Source organism: Pristis pectinata, chromosome 15 (assembly GCF_009764475.1).
Source record: "Pristis pectinata isolate sPriPec2 chromosome 15, sPriPec2.1.pri, whole genome shotgun sequence".
NCBI lineage: Eukaryota > Metazoa > Chordata > Chondrichthyes > Rhinopristiformes > Pristidae > Pristis > Pristis pectinata.
The window spans coordinates 33,150,331-33,168,900 of record NC_067419.1 but is presented as its reverse complement, the minus strand read 5'-3'; the positions used below and the strand labels follow the sequence as shown (position 1 = coordinate 33,168,900).

Below are 18,570 nucleotides of genomic sequence, written 5' to 3'. Positions count from 1 at the left end.
GCTGAAAACTTGAACACCTGTTGTGGCCAATCCTCTAGCCAAGCTTTTCAATACAGCTTAAACACTGACATAGACATGACGATGCAACAATAAAAATCTCCAGGTATTGTCCATTAAAGGTAGAATAACGCCAATCCAGCCAATTATCACTCGGTCTACTGCCAATCATCAGCAAAATGTTGGAAGGGATTATTGACAAAGCTATTAAGCATGCACTCAACAATAATCTGCTCACCCATGCTCATTTGATGTAGCTTGAGCTGGATGCAGAAAGCCCTGAGAAACATCCAGGGATAGGCCATTAATATTTCTGCTACATGAGCACCAAACAATGACCATCTTCAACAAATGCTTGAAAAACCACCTCCCTTTGACATTCAATGGCATTACAATCACACCAACTGCCCCATTATCAACATTTAAGGAGCTAACGTTGGCCAGAAACTTAACTGGACCAGCCATGTTAATGCTGCAAGGAAGGTTTATAAACTGCATATTCCATTGTAAATGATTTTCCTCCTGTCTTCCAAAGCCTTTCCACTGTCTACCAATTATGTATTAAGTGTGGGCTAGAGTTCTTATCTGGATGGCTGCAGCTACAACCACACTCAACATGTGGGGCAAAATGGCACATCACCTTAACATTCATTCTTTCTACCACTGCCTCACTCTCACTGTTGGCTGTACCATCTTAAGGATGCACTTGCCAAATCTTCTTCAACAGCCAAATTCCGTGATTTTACCATAAGAGATTGCATAACCTGCAGGTTCCTCTCCAACATAGCATTCTGACTCAGAAATATGTTGCCACTCCTGCTTCATCTTTAGGTCAAAGAGCTAGAACTCCCTATTAACAGCATTGCTGGAGTACACGCAACACATAGACTACAGTAAGTCAGAAGAGGACTCAAAACCACTTTTATGAGGGCTAGTGACACTTACAGCCTGAAAATGAATAAAATAAGGTTCAGAGTTGAACAAAGATGAATGAGATTTTTAAGTAGCAATGATTCAGAATTGGCAAGTTCACATTTTATATTGACATGGACTTTGATTCAATTTAAATCAGTTGATAATGCAAATATAAGTGGGTTATTGACTCAATATAGAATTAGATGACAAAAGGAACGATATTCCCCCAATGTTCTGACTAATATTTATTAAAGTCACTAAGATTAACTGATCATTTAGCACAAAGCATCATGTTGATTCTGGGAACTTTCCATGTGGAAATTGAATATCATGCATAAATTGGATGACTTATTTCTTACGGTATTTAAATAATTATACTTGCAAAATATTTTATTGGTCATAAACCCTTTGAAGCTTCTTGAAGTATGTGAAAGGACCAAAAGAAATCAAGGTTTTATTTATTTACCAAGGCTTAAAGAGCAGGTGGCTCACTTACTGTCTTGGCCAATGTTTATCCCTCAACAATCCCACCACGTACATTGGCTAATCATCCATATTATTGTTCTGTGCTACACCATGCTATGTACAAATTACAGATACTAAACAAAACAACACACAATTTCAAGTGAATTTATTGATGTAAAACATTTTGTGGCATACTAAGGAAAGCATTAAAATCATTTGTTTTTCCTAAAACTAGGGCCAAGTTAAACAATGAGTTAAAAAGAACTCACCATAATGCATGTAGCAATTTCCTTTACTTGGATCTAGCTGGATAGAACGTAAAAAGTACTTTTCAGCTTCTTCTTTCCTGCCCTTTGAATCAACAAAAAATATTAATTTGGAAAAAGGCTTGAGCATATCGCTTCTTTCAATTTAAACAAATGAGTACCAAAACAAATACCTTGGCAAATCTTACCTCATGTCATAAGGTCAACTTATGAACGAATATATTTTGAATGCAGACCTTTTCAAAATGTTAAAATTCTATTCTATAAATGTTAAAGCAATCACTCATTTTCAATCTTGTGGGTTACTATTTTAACTTTAATGTGTGCACAAACTCTATAATTGCTGAATAAATGTTCCCTATATATTATTCATCTGAAAAAGCAACCATTTGTAGATTCCCTTCCAAGTCACTAACTTGGAAATATACTACCATCCCTTCATTGTCACTATTTCTAAATACTGGAACTCCACCCATATCAGCTGGCAGAAGTATTTGCGGACATATTTAATCTCTCCCTGCTTCAAGCTCAGGTTCCCACCTGTTTTAAGAAGACCACCATCATCCCAGTACCGAAGAAATGCAAGGTAACATGCCTCAATGACTACCGACCAGTGGCTCTGACATCCACCATTATGAAGTGCTTTGAGGGGTTGGTCATGGCATGCATCAACTCTAGCCTACCAGACAACCTGGACCCATTGCAATTCACCTATCACCGAAACAGGTCTACAGCGGATGCCATCTCCCTGGCCCTACACTCAGCTCTGGAGCATCTGGACAGTAAAGACACAAACATTAGACTATTGTTTATTGACTACAGCTCTGCCTTCAATACAATAATCCTAAGTAAGCTTGTCACCAAACTCCGAGACCTAGGACTCAACACCTCCCTCTGTAACTGGATCCTTGACTTTCTAACAAATAGACCACAATCAGTGAGGATAGGCAGCAATACCTCCGGCACGATTATTCTCAACGCTGGTGCCCCACAAGGCTGCGTCCTCAGCCCTCTACTCTACTCCCTATATGCCCACGAATGTGTGGCCAGATTCTGCTCTAACTCCGTCTACAAGTTTGCAGATGATACCACCGTAGTAGGCCGTATCTCAAACAGCGATGAGTCGGAGTACAGGAAGGAGATAGAGAGCTTAGTGGAATGGTGTCATGACAACAACCTTTCCCTCATTATCAGCAAAACAAAGGAGCTGGTCATTGACTTCAGGAAAGGGGGCAGTGTACGTGAACCTGTCTACATCAATGGTGCTGAGGTTGAGAGGGTTGAGAGCTTCAAGTTCCTGGGAGTGAACATCAGCAGCAGCCTGTCCTGGTCCAATCATGTAGAAGCCACAGCCAAGAAAGCTCACCAGTGCCTCTACTTCCTCAGGAGACTAAAGAAATTTGGTCTGTCCCCTTTGACTCTCACCAACTTTTACAGATGCACCATAGAAAGCATCCTATCTGGATGTATCACGGCTTGGTACGGCAACTGCTCTGCCCAGGACCGCAAGAAACTGCAGAGAATTGTGGACACAGCCCAGAGCATTATGGAGACCAGCCTCCCCTCCTTGGAGTCTGTCTTTACCTCTCACTGTCTTGGTGAAGCAGCCAGCATAATCAAAGACCCCACCCACCCAGAACATTCTCCCTTCTCTCCTCTTCCATTGGGTAGAAGATACAGGATCCTGAAGGCACATACCACCAGACTTAAGGACAGCTTCTACCCCACTGTGATACGACTATGGAACAGTTCCCTTATACAATGAAATGAACTATGACCTCATGATCTACCTTGTTGTGACCTTGCACTTTATTGCACTGCACTTTCTCTGTAGGTGTGACACTTTACTCTGTACTGTTATTGTTTTTACCTGTACTACGTCAATGCACTCTGTACTGACTCAATGTAACTGCACTGTGTAATGAATTGACCTGTACGATCGGTTTGTAAGACAAGTTTTTCACTGTACCTTGGTACAAGTGACAATAATAAACCAATAAACCAATAATAAATCTTTATCAGAAGGAATGCAGCGGATAAAGAATGTGTCCCAATGCCACTTTTTCAAGGATAATTAGGGATGGACAGAAAATGTTAGCCTTGACAGCAATGGCCACATCCCAAGAAGATGACAGAAACAGAACTTAAGCTTCACCGTTATATTTTAATCCTGCAAGCAGGCATGCTCAAAGGTAGAATAATGTGTTTCAGTTCCCGGATCCCTGGGATCTTACTATAAATGGCAAATGATTCTTGTAATAGTTGTGATTAGAACATACCAAATGAGGACACAGAACTACTAAATATAAAACATATCAGAAAAAGTAATATCCTCACTGCTCCAACTGATACACTTAATATTTCATCATGCAGCAAGTCTCAGATCATCCTTTCATTATAACAAATACTTGTCTTAAGAGAAATGAAATTGAAGTCAATTAATGTATTTAGCCAGCCAACTAAAGGTTTCTGGGAAGAAGTCACCTACCATGAGAAAACAATGTGTTACATGAAGGAACAGTCCATAAGGAAATGAACAAAACAATATATAAGCTTCAAGCTTCATATAACATAATTAAGCTTTTTTTTTGAAAGGATAGTGTCCAGAATCTTGCTGGCTGTGTCTGGTAGTTCTGAAGGGAACCACAGTGTTCAGCCACACTGATGGAATTAAACTACATATTTCAGAGGCTTAATGAGTGATGGATGCTTCATCAACACCAGTCTTACTGCAATTCCTCAGCACTACACTAAGAAAATCACCTCCAGAATCTTACACCAGGTCAGATCTGACACAGAATTTGGGGCAACATTTACTTCATTGGGAATTCATGGCTTGTGGAATGGGGAAACTAATTTTTTCTTATTATTAGTTTACCATGAGTTTAATGCCTATAACATGTTTCTAAGTCATAGCCATAGAGTCATACAGCATGGAAGCAGGCCACTTGGCCCACCATGTTCACACTAACCAGTGGACTTCCATCTGTATTAATCCCACCCTCCAGCACTTGGCCTTAGCCTTCGACCCCTAGACAATTCAAGTGCTCATCTAGATACTCTTAAATGCTGTCAGTGAATCTGTTTCCACCACTCAATTGTATTCCAGGTACTCATAACTCTGGATGAAAAATGTCCCCCTCAGATGCCCTCTCAATCTCTTACCCCTTACCCTAAATCTATGTGCTCTCATACTGTTCGCCTCTGAGGGGGAGAAAAGATTCCTGAAGTTTACCCTTTCTATACTCCTCATAATTTTAGCCTCATTCATGTCCCATTTTAACTTCCTCCATTCCTGGGAAAATAGACAAGGCCCCTCCACATAACTAAAACACTTCTATTTCAAGCAACATCTCGGTGAATCTACTCTGCACCCTCTCCAGTGCTATCTCAACCTTCTTATGGAGTTAATATAATTCCAATAATTTTTTTCAACTATTTTGAATTATTTCCTTCAATTTTAATACTTTTTAAATGGCTCTTAACATCAGAGACATTTAAAAGCTGTTAAAGAGCCTTGCCACTTTGATAGAACACCCCACCAACCTTGCCTTCTGTTAAAGGACATAGATGGCATTCCAGAGATGGGACACAGTCGTACACTGCCCACTTGTTATCTGCTTTTTGCTCCCTAAATTGGGGTGTTCAGGCCAGCAAGACCAACCTTTTGCATCCAACCCAATCGAGTGTAGATGGTGGCGACTCTTGGCAGTGGACTGAGTCCAGCAAAATCCAGCACAATGTGCTCCTAGAAATGGTTCCCTAAACCTTTAAAACCTGAGTAAATCTGTTGTAATATTACTGGCTGCTTCAATATCATTGTGAGCTGGGAATTAGGAAACATCAGGAGACAATTATTACACTAAACCTCTCACAATTTAAGAGTTAAACTGAACCACCATTTAGTTCACATATAGATATGTGGGCAGTAAGATATAGATAGCAAAACAAACAATTGCAAGTGATGGTGATGTATGAGAATCACATGCATTGTGAGTCTAAGTGTTTCTGAACATATGTCTCAATGAACTTTATTTATTATTTTAATTCTAAAATGATTTTAACTTTCCAAAGTGTGGCACCTTTAAAAACGTTGCATAACACAAATTGAGATAATTAATTATTACATAGTAAAATGATTACATGGTAAAAAGTTGTATAAGCATTTACGTAATACTGTATGGTGTGATACTTGTTTAAATGTTATATGTTTAAATGAGCTCTACTGCATCATATTGATGGATTTGCCTTGTACAGTTTACTATTTATTTTATACAGTGTAGCTATAACAGTCTCAATTATACAATTGGCACATGCAATCATAAATCAACATTAAACAGGATTTGACAGATTGTTAAGAATAAGCACGTTCCGTCTGCTGAAACGTGGAATTCTAAATGTAATCTGTGTGCAAAGTAAAAGCTAAAACTGCACAACAGAAAAGCAATCCTTCCCATTTTAAAAGATTACTTGCTGGACAATGGAAATGTGAAACACCACTAGAATTCTTTAGGTACATGCAATAAGGCTCACAGTCCAAATTGCAAACACGTTCCTTCATCTCAGAGAAGCAGCGTGGGAACTGTTATTTAAGATTCATTAAGTAAACTAAATTTTCAAGCTAAATGACAAACTTTTGCTATCTTTGTCTGTGGATTTATGTTCAATAAGAACGCAAATGAAACTGACTTTATTTAATTTGTAGCCTTGGTCCAGGATGCTGCAGTGAAGTTCAATGCCTGCTGCTGTGATAATCCAAATTCAATTTAAATTAATTTATTTGTATAACTACACAGACATCATTCAAAACATGTATCTTTGGGTTATTGTTATATTTCAGAGCAATAAAGGAACACACTTTTTTTGAAGTATGTGTGTAGCTTGCACAGGAAGCAGTGAATTAAGCCTGGAATGACTCAGAGCCAAACCAAAATAATAAACTAGGCAATGAGGTCATATCTTTGGTTTGCTAGTTCTGCTCCAATGTTATTATTCCTCACTGTTATAGTAGAACCCAATAATACTCGATTAGCTAACTTTCAGACAAGAGGTCCTGTCTACCCTCTCAGATGGCGTAAAAGATCCCTCAGTGCCATTCAAAGGGAGTTCTCTTGGTGTCTGGCCAAACAATTAACCCTCGAGCAACACCAAAAACAGATGATCTGGCTATTTGTTTTATTGTTGATTACGCAACCTAGTTGTGTTCAAATTGGCTACCTCATTTCTTACATAGTTGTAACCATATCTTCAAAGTACTTATTGGCTGTAATGTGCTTTGGGATACCCTAACATTGTGGAAGGCATGTTTTTTCTCTCTATCATTCTCTGCATTCCTTTTTTTTAAATATCCTAGCCACATTTATTTTCAAATTGTTATTTTCTAGTTACAATTCCGTCAGCAAGTGCACTACCAACACAAATCAGGGCATGCAGTCTGCATTTGTAGCCACAAGTTCCTAGGAAAGATAATAGGATGGATTTATGGAAATGATATGATGTTTGATTAATTTACTGGTGTTCTTGGAGAATGTGAGCAGAGGTGTGAGCTAAGGGCCGTATTCAGAATAAGGGAGAGGCCATTGATTCTTCACTCATTGGGTGGTGAGTATTTGGAATTCTCTACCCCAGAGTCTGTGGTGTCCCAGTCATTAAGTTTATTCAAGATAGAGATCAATAGATTTCTGGATAGTAAGGAGATAAAGGGATCTGGAGATAGTGCAGGCAAATGGAGCTGAGGTAGAAGATAGCAATGAACTTATTGAATGGTGGAGCAGGTTTGAAGGGCCTGATGTCCATCTTCCACTCCTGACTCTTCTGTTCTAAGGTCCCATAACTGATTATCACAGGAATCTGCCAATCCATTTGGAACACAAATTTTCCAATCAACGTTATTCTACTAGATATACTGTCAAATGGAAGAGGAAAAAGAAAAACAGACTTGATCACTTTATTCCTCTTAAAGTGCATTGTCCTCTGGTTACTCATAGAATGATGTTGGCAAATCGGTCTGGGAGATTAGCAGCCTTTGTTCAATTTACAGAAGAAATGTAACACCGGAAAGGGAAGTAAAGCCATGTATCAAAGACATATTATAATAGTTTTGTTGAAAAGCTTGAGATAGTTCACAATTAAAATACACTTAATAAACCAGTTTAAGTGCCTAGTCACAATGTAGTCTAAATATCTATAGAGAAATGTACTAACATACATTAGGGCCAAACATCTAGGGTGAAAAAGGGGAAGACGTATATGAAATAAATAAAAAAAATAAAGATTACGATGGAAACAAAATTCCAACTTCAGAAAAGAACAATCACATTTGAAAGAGAAATGAGCCTTCCATATATAGATGAAAATAAAATGACACCAGAGATACTGCCATAAAAAATATTTAGAAAGGTCAACCAGAAGTAAGGTGAATTGTGACAAAAGGAGTGAAATGTGGCTAATGACCAAGCCGACAGATGTCTGCAGTTATTTTAACTTCTACCAATAATATGTGAGCCTGCCAGCACTGTGCCACTTCTACAAAACTTCCCAGACAGTATTATTATAGTTAAAACTTTATATCAGCAAAAGGAATTTATAAATTGCTGAAATTTTTCACACCTAGTTTACCTGAAGGAAAAAGGGGACTCACATGCAATTATTCTTTTTTACAGCATATTTTGCTGTTGCTACATCAAATGTTACCAGCTGAATTTGGCACCTAAACTGCAGTGCTACATTGATAAACCCGGTACCTCCAAACCCCCCCCGTCAAAATTTTAAATTTATAACCTTGTGCTGGAGCAATGCTGCAGTAATTCAGATGCTTTAAAACAATGTGCATTGAAATTGTGGTCCCTTACTCATAGAAGTCTAATATATGAATCTTCAGAGCTAACTGAGTTGTCAAATTAATTTAAGAGCATATGCCCTGATGAAATGGACTTTACAAGCACGATGTACCAATTCCTTTTGAACTCTGAGCTCATGTGATTTTAAAGACTCTAAACTGAGCAGTGCTCTGAAACCATCTACCACATGAAATAACAATAGTAGCATAATGTCAATGTAATAACAATGCAGAGGGCCCATTGCTTTACCATATATGACTTCTAATCAACAATTGATCCACATTCTCATACTAAAATTAATAGTTTTTATTTATGTAGAAACAACATGGTTCTAGTTATTCATACATATTCTGGAAGCAACCCCAGCAAGTTTTAAGCAGAAAACCATCTGATTACAGAAAATTTGAAAATGTTAAGTAACTCAAAGTTCAGGGAGAAATAATGAAGTTAAGCCACTAGGATCTTAAGAGTTGCTTTCCAAGAACCTTTTCCCAGATGTACAAGCTCACAAGGGACAAGTTCTGAAATATAAATTGCATAAAGACAGCATTAATACTAATAAGGTCAACTCACGGTGAGAGCCAGAAGTTTCCCAAATGTGAGATGGGCAGGGATATGATCAGGCTTGGATCGCAAGGACTCCAGGTACCAATGCTCAGCCTCTGTCAGTTTGTTCAGTCTCATATAGGCTTCACCTGTTGGTACAGACAGAGGTCAAAAGTTGGTACAATATGTACCTTTAACAGTACTCTCTTATAACACAAGCACAGCAAAGAAAATCTTTTAAGTTCATCTAACTTCTGTGCTTTGTTATAATATGACAGATTAACAAATGGGTAGGTTCCACAAAACAGAATAGTCTGGTGCAAAGTACTTTGATGTCCAATTTGAGTAATGGCCTTTTGAAACATAAGCAGGCTGACTAGAAGTAGAAATGAAGCATGTCACCAATGAGAACACTCCTCCAAAGCACTATTCAGCCCAAGACTAATATATTACAACAGGTATGAGGCCAACAACCCTCAGAAAAAGCATTAATCTAACATCACATTCCTGAAACACAATGCAGCCCTGAATGAGGAGACAACTATAATGGCTACTTGGGGCTTGGCTCTGACTTAAAAGGGCATGTTTAAATCTACAGACACAAGGTTTGTTTTTAAGTAGTGGAATTGCTTGAACTATATTTACTACCCTCCATATAGTTTTTATGATATGTCTGTCCTTAACAAGGGAGTCATTAGTCACAAAGACCAATTTTAAAATATTACCTTTATTCATGTCTTTCGTTTGCAACCATTCAAAAGAAATTGAACAGCGTCAAGATAAATTATGTTTTCCTACAATAATATTTCCCTTGGATGAGAGGTTTTCGTAGTCCTGCAGCAAGTGATATTCCTAAGAAAAGCTTTGTGGCATGATAATAAATTTACAATATGCCTTGACTCATCTGGCAGCTATAACAAACCCTTTCTGTGGGTTACAACTCTATCCAAATAGTAATGTGTCTGTACTGGTGCTTGCACCAGCATAAGATTGACTTTAGTTGCTTTTAACAAGCAGTTTTACTGTGGTACTTTGACTAATATAACCAAGAATTGTTTTTTTTCACTGCTTAATAAGCAGCATATGTTGTGCTCTAGCATTGCAATTTTAATATTACCTTATTTGCGTCTCAGAGTTTGATTTTAATTGAGAGATTCATCAGTTTAAAATTTCTTGAGGTTCTTGACCGGAGCCACTTCCACAAGATGATATGGCTACACTGAACTAGTTAAGTCAGAAAAGCTGCTTTACAGCAATTGATTAGAGCTGAAGCTTTCAAACTAGGGATCATGGTAAAGCTAGAAGGGGTCGCAATTATAAAAAATGAATAGTTTTATAGAATGTTTACAATTATAGTGGAGAAAGTAGGTGGGGGGCAGTAAAAAGAAAACCTCTCTGAAGTGGGGTAAAGCAAAAATAGATTAGGAGCCTCTGGAGTGGAAGCATGGCATTTTCCAGACCTACAGTGTTCAACGTGCCCTTATAAAACATAACTGCTCAAGATGCATTCCCAGACAGCAAGACTGAAAGCATTATACAGTCACATCAGTATGATTTCAAAGGAATGAACTTTGACAGCAGAGTAAAACTCACTAGCATTATATAGCACGTTTAACATTATTGACTAGAGATAAATTACAAGTCACATTTGCTTCTGTGCATGTGACAAGTATTACAAGACATGAAATGATACACTCACCCATCATGTTGTATAAGCTCTGTGGTGCAAATTGTTTTGGCATCTTCTGTATTGCTTCCTTATAGACAACTAGTGCATCCTGCAGTGAAGAAAGGGAACTGTTGTTTTGAACACAAAATTTATTACAAAAAACACACATACACTACAAAGATGAGAGATTACAAGATCTCTTTCAACACAATTTTTCCCTTTTCTCCTGGTCTCACTGGACCACATAAGTTGATTGCAACCAAAAGTGTGGGTGAAAAAATGTCTCCAAGGCTAGAATTAACCCATCAAACAAAAGCAGTCAAGAAGTAGTAACCACCCTTTTTCATTTTCCAATGGAAGGCTGTGCAAGAAATATTAACCTGCCTTCACTTATTTTGATAGATCTGCTGTGTAATTCACCATTTGTGGCTTTTATATCAAATGCTGTTAAGTAGTGCCTGTTCTGATTGCGGCGATACCAAGTTAAGATATAACTGTCAAGGTCTGGGACTCTCTGGCATTTCTTCACCACCTCCCTACTGGCATTGGAGGCAGTCCAAAAGAGATTCACTAAGCTAATCCCTGAGATGAGAGGATCATGAGTAGCTAAAGAAATTAGATCTATATTCTTTGGCGTTCAGAAGGATGAGGGTGACCTTATTGAAACATATAAGATCCTGAGAGGGCAGATCAGCCATGATCATCTTCAATGACCGGGTAGGCTTGAGGGCCCTATTCTTATGTTTTTAAATTCAGTTCCTCCCTCCCCACTTTAAGGGATTTATGTAGAGTAGAAAGATGAGCATTTCTTTAGCACCTTTCGAGATCCTAAAAGAACACGTGGACAGGGTGGAAGGAAGGCATAAGGCATACTTTCTTTCATGGGTCAGGGCATTTAGAATAAGAGTTGACTAGTCATGTTGCAGCTGTATAAAACTTTGGTTGGGCACACTTGGAGTACTGTGTGCAATTCTGGTTGCCACATTACAGGAAGGATGTGGAGAGGGCACTGAAGAGGTTCACCAGGATATCCCCTAGATTGGAGAGTATTAGCTATAAAGAGAGGTCAGAGAGACTTGGACTGTTTTCACTGGAGCGTAGGAGGCTGAGGGGTGACCTGATAGAAGTACATAAAACTATGAGAGGCAGAGATAAGGTAGATGGTCAGAGTCTTTTTCCCAGGGTGGAAATATCGAATACTAAAGAGATTAGTTTTAAGAAGCATTTAGACAGACACATGAACAGGGAGGAAATAAAGGCATAAGGACCTCGTACAGGCAGAGGGATTAGTTTAGACTGGTGTCATGGTTGGCACAGACATCATGGGCTCAAGGGCCTGTTCCTGTGCTGTACTGTTCTATGTTCTAGAACATCCCAAAATGCTTTCCACCCAGTGAAGGACTTTTGAACTGCATACATAAATGTAATATAGAAAATATCGTGGCTAACTTGTGTCCAGTGAGCTCCCACAGCAATGTGATGTCAGGTTTGGTTCAGGGATAAATACTGGTCCAGACACTGGTGGTAACTACTTTGCATTTCAAACCAGGCCATGGAAACTTTTGCAACCTTTTGAAAGAAAATTCAGTTGCATCCAAAAATAACAGCACCCCCAGGAGAGTTGGACTCCCCTGGTGTTACACTGGTGTGTCATCCTAGATGTTTGTGCTCAAATAGCAGGAGCTGGACTTGAATCTTCTGACTCAGAAGTGAGAGTACAGTCCACAGAGCCACCACTGACCTTATTAAACATTTAACATAAATTACTTTAATATGTGAGTTTGAAAGGAGTTGTTTTTCCAGACACCACCACAGTAGATTGACCATTACTGAAGGTATAAGCCAACAAGTCTATAAAGGAAGTCAGTGGTTTTCCACAGTCCTAAACAACAGCTGATTCATGAGCAATCTGTGGTCGTACAGGAGATAGCTAACATCTTGGTGTTGACACATTTCCTTAATTTCTGCCAGTCTTTGAAAAAAGTTTTTTTTTAAGAATCAGCAAAGAGGTAGATGTCAGTAAAGGAAGCTGCGAAAATTAATCCCTTGATGTTGGTTCCAAGGGCAGAATCATTGCCATATTTAGAGAGACGTTGTGAATTTACACCCAGTAGAACATCCATCAAAGAGGTTTCTACTTTCGTATCAATACAAGTTGACTTTCATCATATTCAGTATACTTTAAATCTGTCGTAGAATGAGACAATTTATGAACCCAACCAAACAACATCCTACATAAGGGTAAGTTTTACATTTTGACAGGATATGGAAAGAAGTATTAATTGATGACCCAACATTACACATCCTTTCCGTTGAAGTTATGGAAATATGGTACAATATAAATGACAGGCCCTTTGAGTGCCTTAAGCAGAGAAATGTTCATGTTGTGTAAAACAAGACAAAACAAAATGCTGGCAAGACCAAGCTAACAAGGCGAGTAAAAATATATGGGGTACTTTGCTTGTATGTTCTTTGACTGTGTTTACAGATTGAGGAGCTGATACTGGAACTTTATAAATCAGTGGCCCCCAAACAGAAGTAATATGGACAATTCTGGGCATGACACTTGAGGGAAGATGTAAACAATTAAAGATGGTGTAGATTATGTGTGGTAGGACCTACTAGGGATGAGGGATTTTGGTTATGTCAAAAGATTAGAAAATTAAGCCTGTTCTCAGAGAAGATTCGGTAGTGATCTAAAACAGAAAGTGATCATTTGATGGAAAAGTTAAGGAAAATGACAAGTGGCCCAACAATCAGAGGTCAATTCCATCCAGGATAAAGCAACCCACTTGATTAACTCCATCCATTCATTCCCTCCAGCACTGGCATACACTAGCTACAGTGTGCACCATCTACCAATGCAATGTAGCTTCTAGCCAGGCTACTCTAACAGCAGCTCCCAAACCTTTTCACCAAGAAGAACAAGAGCTGCAAGTGCCTGGGAAACACCACCACCACCCATCATCCAGACATCATACCAGCAGTCCTTCATCACTGCTGGGTTACATATCCTGGAATTCCCTCTCCATCTGCCCTCAGGAGTACATTCACCAGAAAGACCATAGTGGTGCAAGAAGATGGCTCACCTACCAAGGACAATTCAGAATGGGCAATAAATGCTGTCCCAGCAAGTGATGCCCAGGCCACAAAAATGAATATTAAGAGACAGTAGGTATAAAGCAAATGGCAAAAATATCTGGAGGGGAGCTGAGGAGAAAAGATTTCATTCTGGGTGCTGTGTGGATCAAAATGCTCTACCTGACAAGGTGGTGGAAGCCTATTTCATTAAAAAAATTTGAAATAGAGACAGTCATGTAATTGTGGAATTTAGATGGTTGCAGCAAAAAGCTGGGCTATGGGGCTATGCATGATTGCCCTCTCAAAAGAAACAGAAACAGCACAGGACCTGTAGGACAAATTGCCTCCTTCTTCATGATGTGCTTTTGTGAAATATGCAAAAATAGCCCTTTCACATTGATAAACACAATTTTTGTGATTAACTCTTTCTCTCTTTTCATTCACCCACTCATGAATTACTTCTTAGTTTAGAGGTTATTTTGTGGTACATTCAGCAGGCACACTGCAATCTCATCCATTGTCCCTTAAACTGAAAAGACTCAGGAGAGCACAGTGGTGTATTTATTTGTGATGAATTGTTTAAAGATATCTTTGCGGGATTATTCAGATAAATTTGAGAGCTTGTTTAGAATAGGATCCTGCTGAAGATGAGAGGCAGACACCACATTGCACATGAGAGAAAATAGCCGCAGCTACTCACTACAATGGTTCCAGAGATGAGGAATTTCAGCTGAATGGAGTAGTTAAGGTTGTTCTCTCATGAGTAAAGAAGTTTGAGAGGAAATTTTCTAGAGGTGTGCGAGGCCTTGATGAATGCAGATAGGGTAAGGAGGAGCTGTTTCCCATCAGTGGGTGGCTTACAGATCAAGGGACACAGATTTAAAGTGACGGACAAACAATACTGAGGAAATGTGATGGAAATGATTTTACACAGGGAGTGGTTATAACCTGGAAACACATAATTTGCAAAAATGGTAAAACAGAGTCTTCAGGGGCTTTCAAAGGTAAAATAATTTGCAAGAAAGAGTAAGGGATTACAGGGTTGGTCTCCAAGGAAATGACATGGGCTGAGCCTTTGTTGATCACACAAAAGCCTTCAACTTCATCACCCCAAAGGATTTTGGAGGAATCCTCCTCAAATGTAGTTGTCTCAGAAATTCATCTGCATTCTGCATCTGTTACACAATGATAGCAAGGCATGATTCTAACCAATGGGTCCTCTGCTGATCCAATCCAACACAGATTGGCTCAACACTGTTGTTGTCACTACCAGTATGCTTCTTGATCTTCCTCATTACACATAAGACCTCACCCTCAACAAGCTCTTCCGTGGAGGGGAGCTAATCTACAGGACTAATAGAAAACTGTTGAACCTTATTACCTCCACTCCAGAACCACGATCACTCCGATTTCAGTCATTGAAATGCATTATGCAGATGATGCTTGTTCACATGCACACTCAGAGCTGAACTCCAAGTCAACATTGACTTGTTCACCGAAGCATATGAGAGAATAGGCCTCACATCAACATCAGTAAGACAAAGGATTTCTGCTAACCTGATTCTGCCGCACAACACCATCCCCTGACAATAAAGATCCACAATTAGACACTGGAAAACATGGATCACTTTCCATATCCCACAAGGGCAATGACACAATTCACCACCACTTCCATTGGACCAGCACAGTCTTTGGCTCTCAGAAGAGTGTTGGAAGATTAGGACTTCAGATCTGGCTCAAAGCTCATGGTCTACTGAGCAGCATTAATCCTAGCCCTCCTAGACACTTCAGAAACATGGACTACCTTCTGCAGACACCTCAGAACATTGGAGAGATACAAGCAATGCTGTTCCTGCAAATGCTCCAACAAGAGTAACAATGTCAGCATCCTGTCTCAGACAACATCCACAGTGCCAAGTTACTCATTCAGCTCTGATCAGAGGCCTGATTGTTCACATACTCAACACCAGACTCCCAAAGCAGGCATTCTACTTCAAACTCTATCACAGCAAGAGATTACAAAAAGAACAGAAGAAATAATTCAAGGGGGTTCTCAAAGCCTCCTTGAAAAAAAGTAATGTACTCATTAATTCATCAAACTCCCTAGCCCATCACTACTCAAAATGAGAAGAAAACATCTGAAGGAACTGAGCGCCTTAAGTCTCTTCAATGGGAACATGCAGAAGTCATGTGAAACTGCAGAAAGAGTATAGACCCCCGCGAACAAAACCATCCATCCTTGCCACAAAAGGCTTTCAACAAGGTCCCATGTCAGAGACTATTACAAAGTGAAAGCTCACGGGATTGAGGGTAATATCAACATCATGGATCGAGAGCTGGTTGGCATACAGGAAACACAGAGTAGGAAATAAACAGATCCTTTTCCAAGTGGCAGGCAGTAACTCGTGAGGTACTGCAGGGTTTAGTGCTTGATCCAAGATATTCCAATATACATTAATATTTCAATTAAGGAATGAAATGTAACATATCCAAGTCAGCAGATAACATAAAGCTAGGTTGGAGAGTGAGCTGTGAAGAAGATGCAGAGAGGCTCCAGAATGATTTGAACTGGTTGAGTGAGTGGGAAAATGCATGGCAGTTGCACTACATAATGGATAAACATGAAGTTATTCACTTTGGTGGCAAAAATAGAAAGGCAGGTTATTATTTGAATGGTAAGAGATTAGGAAAGGGAGGGTACAATGACACCTGAGTGTCCTTGTGCTCCAGTTGATGAAAATAAGTGCACAGATATTGCAGGAATTAAAGAAGACAAAGTGTTGACCTTCAAGCAAAAGGAATTGAATACAGGAGCAGGGATGTATTATCGTAATTGTACAGGGCCTTGTTGAGACTACACCTTGAGTATGTGAGCAACATCAGTCTCCTTATCTGAGGAAGGATGTACTTGCAATTGTGGAAGTGCAGCAAAGATTCATGAGATGGCAGGTCAGACGTAGGAGAGAGATTGGGACTATTGCTTAACTGAACAGGCAAAATGCAGGAAAGATGTTCCCAATGGGGGGGGGAACAACCTCAGCCAGGGGTCACAGCCTAAGGATAAGGGGTAAGCCATTCAGGACTGAAATGAGGAGACATTTGTGGAATTGTGGAATTCTCTACTGCAGAAGGTAATTGAAGCCACTTCATTAAATATATTCAAGAATGAGTTAGCAAGAGTGCTTAGGGCTAAAGGAATCAAGGGATATGGAGAGAATGCAGGAACAAGGTACTGAATTTGGATGATCAGCCATGATCATATTGAATGGTGGTGTAGGCTGAAAAGCCAATTCCTGCTCTTAACTTCTACATTTCTACGGTAATTATCTGCCTCACTTGTAGCAAAGTCAACAGACCCCAAATTGACCATATGAGCCACCTTAGAAGGCTCAAAAATGGAATGGAAACAATTCATCTATGGCCCCAAGGAACTGCATAGGAAGAAGACAGAAGCAAACATGGGTTCACTGGGCCTCATGGCTTCCTTTGCTGATTTTATGATGGCTTCAGAGTAGTGCAAGGCAGGTTATACCACTGGCTGTTAACCACAGTTGCTATACAAAGCCTAGTCAATGTACAGTAAAAGCCTTTTGTGCATTCATTTTATTAAAGGATGTGAGAAATTGATTATGAATTTTATGTTGTGTTTTAAGGCATAATTATCTGCCTTTCTCCCTTTTTGGTCTCACGAGTATTTGAGACATCCACGTTCCAAGTAGACTGGTTACCCTGAACACATGAGGAATTCATTCTATCACCATCAAATCCACAGTAATGCCAACCATTTTAAGATCCTCACCACATTAACACCGTCTTCATCAGCTAATGACTGATATATTTTCTTTATTTCTACAGAGAGATGACCGCTGTACCACACAGAAAGTTGGCTGCCAGAAGCAATATCTCATCCCTTGTACTTCGAACACAAGCCAGTGGTACACACGTTAACAACAGGCCTGTAGCCCCCAGCTGTCAAGCTCCAATATGTATATATTCCACCCTTTGCCTTGAATTTTGCTCTCCGTATTCAACTCATTCCAGGCCAAAAAATAGAATAAATATTTAACATTGCTCAGGAAACATAATGTGTTTCATGAGGTTTCCCTTAAATACCATTTATCACTGGTGTAAGTGAAAGATTTTAAATCCACAGATCAATAAATATTTCAGTTTTTTCTTTAATAATAAACTCTACCAGCTACCACAGATAACCATGCTCAATTATTTTTTTATTCATTGATGGGACAACAATGCCATTAGCAAGATGAGTATTTATTGCTTATTCCTAATTGCCCATGAGAAGGGGGTAATGAACAGCCTTCTTGAACGCTACAGTGTGTCTAGTGAAAGTATTCAAAGTGCTGTTCGCCAGGGACTTCCAGGGTTTAGATGCAGTGAAGATGAAGAAAAGATGGACTGAATGAATGAGAAAGGATAAAGGTGGTAGACATTCTTTGAGTCTGTTCCCTCAATCAGCCTTTTTTAAAAGGCTTATTTTTCTTTCTAATGAATGGCTTTTTCTAATATTTTTAAATTTGTTACACAAAGATTGACAGACTGCAGAACCAAGCCAGGTACATGAAGGTAAGAATTAGAGCAGCCAAGGCCATAGGAATTTCATTGCATTACACAACGTTCAAATGTGCTGCATTATTTCATGTTTATCTTCATTCAAGGGATGTGGGCTTCACAGGTTGAGCCAGCATTTAACTGCTCATCCTTAGTTGCCATTAAGAAGGTGGTGGTGAGCTGCCTTCTTGAACTGCTGTAGTCCTTGAGGTGTGGGTATGCC

The 18,570-nt window shown here is 39.3% G+C and overlaps 1 protein-coding gene across 2 annotated transcripts in view; it reads right to left on the bottom strand.

Annotated features, from left to right (window-relative positions):
* LOC127578303 (protein O-mannosyl-transferase TMTC2-like) overlaps positions 1–18,570 on the bottom strand; it is a 149,020-nt gene that overhangs the window by 24,701 nt on the left and 105,749 nt on the right. For both annotated transcript variants that reach the window (XM_052030173.1, XM_052030174.1), the window contains exons 7-9: positions 10,728–10,806; positions 9,056–9,177; positions 1,647–1,728 (exon numbers count right to left, since the gene is read on the bottom strand). In XM_052030173.1, the coding sequence (XP_051886133.1) occupies positions 1,647–1,728; positions 9,056–9,177; positions 10,728–10,806 (283 nt within the window). The remainder of the gene's footprint in view (positions 1–1,646; positions 1,729–9,055; positions 9,178–10,727; positions 10,807–18,570) is intronic.